The sequence below is a fragment of the Penaeus vannamei genome, chromosome 41 (genome assembly GCF_042767895.1).
Source record: "Penaeus vannamei isolate JL-2024 chromosome 41, ASM4276789v1, whole genome shotgun sequence".
NCBI lineage: Eukaryota > Metazoa > Arthropoda > Malacostraca > Decapoda > Penaeidae > Penaeus > Penaeus vannamei.
The window spans coordinates 20,254,685-20,259,684 of record NC_091589.1 but is presented as its reverse complement, the minus strand read 5'-3'; the positions used below and the strand labels follow the sequence as shown (position 1 = coordinate 20,259,684).

Below are 5,000 nucleotides of genomic sequence, written 5' to 3'. Positions count from 1 at the left end.
CTAGAGTGTAAGCGGAGGTTCGCCGTCGCTCAGCTGGCACTGCCTTTCCCTGAGAGACTTTTCGCACTAGATGAAAGGGCTGTATATCGCTCTTCGTCATTTTTGAAGGGAAAACACTACAGCCCGTACACCTCGTCTCCGCCGTTCTGATATGGCTGCGTGTCGAAGCGAGAGAGTCGACAGAATCAAGGACATCCTCGAGGGCATCTCCTTATCCTTTTGATCCCCGAGAAGAGATTGCGAGATGGGGCTTGCTTTGAGCGCCGATCTCTCTCTCTCAGCTGCCAGGAACCTTTCACCTAACGCCTCTTTGCTAAGTTCTAACAACGAAGCTAATTCAGGAGGCAAGGGGACTAGTACAGTCTGCTCAGAGACAAGAGATGTATCACCGTCATCTTGGGTAGCTCATGTCTGTCACATATAATACAGGATCGTCGATCGTCTGCAAACACATGATCGTTTCTTCGTCTTCTCTTATTGGAACTTACAACCGTAGTAATAGTCAACACTATAATTATTATCTTATTTAGATCTTTGTTCTTTCCCGTCATCTCCAGTTTTGATATCCTGATCATTAGAGATAACAAAGGGATAGAAATCATAAGCAAAAAAGAGAAAATTCCTCGGGCTCCGTCGAGTCCCCGCGTCCGAATCCCCGGAAGGCGCGAGTTTCCCGCGTCCGGATCCCCGGCTGACTCCTCACCTGCGTGTGGATGCGCGCCGGGCTGATGCGGATGAGCGTCGGCCCCGGATCAGGGGCGTGTCGGGCGCGGGCGCTCATGACGGGGCTCAAGGGCGGCCGGCGTCTCTGCCCACCTCATGACGCAGGCAGGGCGCCCACGCCTTCACCACGCCCACCTCTTCCGCTTCGCCCGCTCTGCTGGAGGAGGAAAAGGGATCGATTAGCTTTTTGAAAAAATCTGTGATGATTTTTCTTCCGGTGGGGAGGGGGGGAAGGGAGGGGGATGAGGGGGGAGAGGGGGGAAAGGGAGGAGGGTGAGGGGGCGAGGGGGAGAAGGAAGGAGGGTGAGGGGGTGTTAGTTTAAGGAAACTAAATGAAAGTGTGTTTTGCTGCTGTTCAAGTTGCAGTGTCGAAAACGATGTTGTCGGATTTGGCGAGTAAACACACGCGGAGTTTAAAACAGTGTTGTTCAAACTTTTTTTTCCATCACGGCTTGACTTGTTTTCATGCAATTAACTTCTGACCCGACTGTAATAATCTCTCTGTTTGTTCGTTTTTTTACCTAATTAATTCGCTGATATATGATCATTTTTATACATTTTTTGTGTATGTATTTTTTACATATCCACGTATTCATTAGAAATCCGTACTGTAGTTTAAAAGCGTCTTTGGAGGGAACAAGAAAACGAAAGAAAGAATTAGGAGGAAAAAAGGAGGAGAAAGAACAAGAACAAGAAAGAAAGAATTAGGAGGAAAAAGGAGAAAGGACAAGAAGAAACAGAACTCGAAATAGAACAAGGAAGTGAGAGAGAGTAGGAAGACAAAAGAAATCATAATGAGAAGTAAAAGAAAAAAAAACGAAAAAAAACAATTCTCACTTAACAACGAACCCCCTCCCCCACCCCACCCACACCAACCCCATCCTCGCCCCACTCCACCCTCACGCCCACCCCCACCCCCGCCCCGCCCTCAACCCATTCCTCTTCACGCTGCACGGCCTTGCAACTGTAGAACTGGGCATCGAAGGCGGAGATCAATAACAACAAACAAGAGCGAGATTGTGAGAGTATCCCCTGAGAGCGACGCTGTACTAACACGGGTATCGAGGAATATTCAGATAATTATGGAATAAATAGATAACGAAAAACAATTTTGTACGAGGAAGGAAATCGTAGATTTTATCACAAATGATTTTTTTTTTAAGGAAGAGATAGATGAATCGACAAAATCTGGAGAGAGATTATGGGGTTTATCGCAACGAGGCCAAGAAAAGAAAATGGCGGCGAGGAAGGGAGGGAGGGAGGGGGGAGGAGGGCGGAAAATAACGGTTTTGGGAATTCAAATGTAACGTCATATTTTACAGCGCTGGCGAAGAGGAGCCAAGAGAGAAGGGGAATGATATTTGAATAGGACGAAGAGAAAAGATGGGAGAGAGAGAGAGAGGGTAATGTTGGGGGATTAAAGGATAGAAACTCGTTGAAAACAGAATGCTTTTAGACCGGTGTCTATTTTTGTGCGAAATGAACGTGAGGGAAATTGAGGAATATGTATATGCAAAGAGATGGAAGGAAACAGAAAATAAGACTAAGAGAGGGGGAGGAGAGAGAGAGAGAGAGAGAGAGATAGAGATAGAGAGAGAGAGAGAGAGAGAGAGAGAGAGTGAGAGAGACTGTGTGTGTGTGTGTGTGAGAGAGAGAGAGAGACTGTGTGTGAGAGAGAGAGAGAGAGAGAGAGAGAGAGAGAGAGAGAGAGAAAGAGAGAGAGAGTGCGTGCGGGTGCGGGTGTGTGTGTGTGTGTGTGTGTGCGTGTGTGTGTGTGTGAGAGAGAGAGAGAGAGAAAGAGAAAGAGAGAGAGACCGAGAGAGAAGGGGAGAAAAAGAAAGACAGACAGACAGAGAGAGAGAGAGTGTAGGAGTGAGAAAAAGAGATAGAAAAAAAACAATAATGAAAGAGAGTAAGAGAGACAGAACTAATAAAAGAAAGTCCTCGAAACACTCACAAGGGTTCTCACTGAGACAGACCCCGTTAAACCGGCGTCATTTCTTGGCCTAATGTAATTCTAACGATCTGTGAATATGCTCAAGAAAGTTTAAGAAGGAACGTAAAAAAACAAATCACAGTGCAAAGACCACGAGATGCAGAATGAGACAAACATTAAAACTCGGAAGATAAACAATATAACAAACAAGAATACGATTTGCGACCGAATCTAAAAGACTGATTGTTGGAAGACAAAACTTTTTTTTTCTAGTTTCTTTTTTCTACTTTTTCCTCTTTTATTTCGGTTCTTTCCTGTTCTTTTTTTTTCTTTTATCGAAAAGTTTACTTAGTAGATCTCACACTGACGAGCAGTCCAACGGCATCTATAAAGTTCCACGAAGACAACTTTGGGGAATATTTTCGTCTGCTTGGAAAAGAGAAGGTGGAGGACGCAGGAGGAGGAGAGAGAGAGAGAGAGAGGGAGAGAGAGAGAGAGAGAGAGGTAGAGAGAGAGGAAAAGAAGGAGAGAGAGAGAGAGAGAGAGAGAGAGAGAGAGAGAGAGAGAGAGAGAGAGAGAGAGAGAGAGAGAGAGAGAGAGAGAGAGAGAGAGAGAGAGAGAGAGGGAGAGAGAGAGGAAAAGAGAGAGAGAGAGATGTGGAGAGTGAGAGACACATACACAGACAAACAGACTGACATATAGAGAAGGAGAGAGTGAGAATGAGTGAGTGAATGAGAGAGAGAAAGAAAGAACAAAGAGAGAGAGAGAGAGAGAGAAATAGAGACAGAGACAGAAAGGAAGAGAGAGAGAGAGAGAAACAGAGACAGAGAAGAAACAGAAAGGAAGAGAGAGAGAGAGAGAGAAACAGAGACAGAGACAGAAACAAAGATAAAGAGAGAGAGACAGAGACAGAAACAGAGAGGAAGAAAAATCAACAAAGACACACAAAGAGAGAGAGAGAAAAGGCCACAAGAAAGAAACGAAGAGAGAACCAAGGCAAGAGCAAGATAATTGAATAAGCCCAGACCGATCGCGAACGAGTGATTAGCAGATATTAGCGAATCGAGAGACCCTGGTGATCTTAATTACGAAATGGGGGATAAAAGATAAGAGCAATTATGGACATATTTCAGCGGATTATCAACAGCGGGTTGAAGATGGCGGAGATGAGGCGGATGTTGCAAAAGGCGAGGACTTTATTTGGTGGATATTGCTTCACTTTGTTGCAGGGGGGGTGGGGGGGGGGGAATCTCCCTCCCGCTCTCTCTCTGTCTGTCTGTCTCTCTCTCTCTCTCTCTCTCTCTCTCTCCCTCTCTCTCTCTCTCTCTCTCTCTCTCTCTCTCTCTCTCTCTCTCTCTCTTTATATGTATATATATATATATATATATATATATATCTAACTCTCTATCTATATATATATATATATATATATATATATATATATATATATATATGAGCACATAGATGGACATAGAGATTTATATATAGTCAAAATTATAATCACGATAATGATAATAACATCATTAATATAGTTGATGCTCAGCTGCCTCTCTCACAATCCCAGTGAAGCAAACCCCCCCTCCCCCTTCCCCTCTCGCCTCCTCCCGCCCTTGCCCCTCCCCTATCGCTCCCGATCCCCTCCCCCTCCCTCCCCTCTGCGTCTTCTCTTCATCGGGACATTGCCGTTTGCTCGAGCTGAGGGGAGGCAAGGGGGAAGAGAGGGGAAGAGAGGAGAGGAGAGGGGAGGCGAGGGGAAGGGAGGGGAAGTGAGAAGAAGCGAGGAGAGGAGAGGAGAGGAGAGGGGAAGCGAGGATGTGGGAGGACAGGGAAAGAGAGAGGAGGCGATGAGAGGAGAGGAGAGAAGAGGGGAGGCGAGGATAAGAGAGGAGAGGGGAAGAGAGGGGAGGCGATGAGAGGAGAGGAGAGGGGAGGAGAGTGGGAAAAGAGAGGAGAGGAGAAGGGGAGGCGAGGAGAGGAGAGGGGAGGCGAGGGGAAGGGAGGGGAGGTGAGAAGAAGCGAGGAGAGGAGAGGAGAGGAGATGGGAGGCCAGGGGAAGAGAGGGGAGGCGATGAGAGGAGAGGAGAGGGGAGGAGAGGGGAAGAGAGGGGAGGCGAGGATAAGAGAGGAGAGGGGAAGAGAGGGGAGGCGAGGATAAGAGAGGAGAGGGGAAGAGAGGGGAGGCGAGGAGAGGTGGGGAGAGGCAGAAGTGAAGCACAGGGAAGCAGAGGGGAGATGGGGAGAAGAGAGAGGTGTGGGGGAAGATAGAAAAATAAAATAAAGAAAAAAGAAGCAAAAATATGACGAAGATATGTCTTGGGAGCTGTACTGTTGTCAAGAGGGA

The 5,000-nt window shown here is 46.8% G+C and overlaps 1 protein-coding gene across 1 annotated transcript in view; it reads right to left on the bottom strand.

Moving 5' to 3' along the window:
• The window catches only part of LOC113801839 (uncharacterized), a 44,251-nt gene extending 43,374 nt beyond the window's left edge, over positions 1-877 (bottom strand). The window contains exon 1 of the mRNA XM_027352267.2: positions 704-877. Coding sequence (XP_027208068.2) covers positions 704-781 — 78 coding nt within the window. The 5' untranslated portion in view covers positions 782-877. The remainder of the gene's footprint in view (positions 1-703) is intronic.
• Between the last annotated feature and the right edge of the window lie 4,123 nt (positions 878-5,000).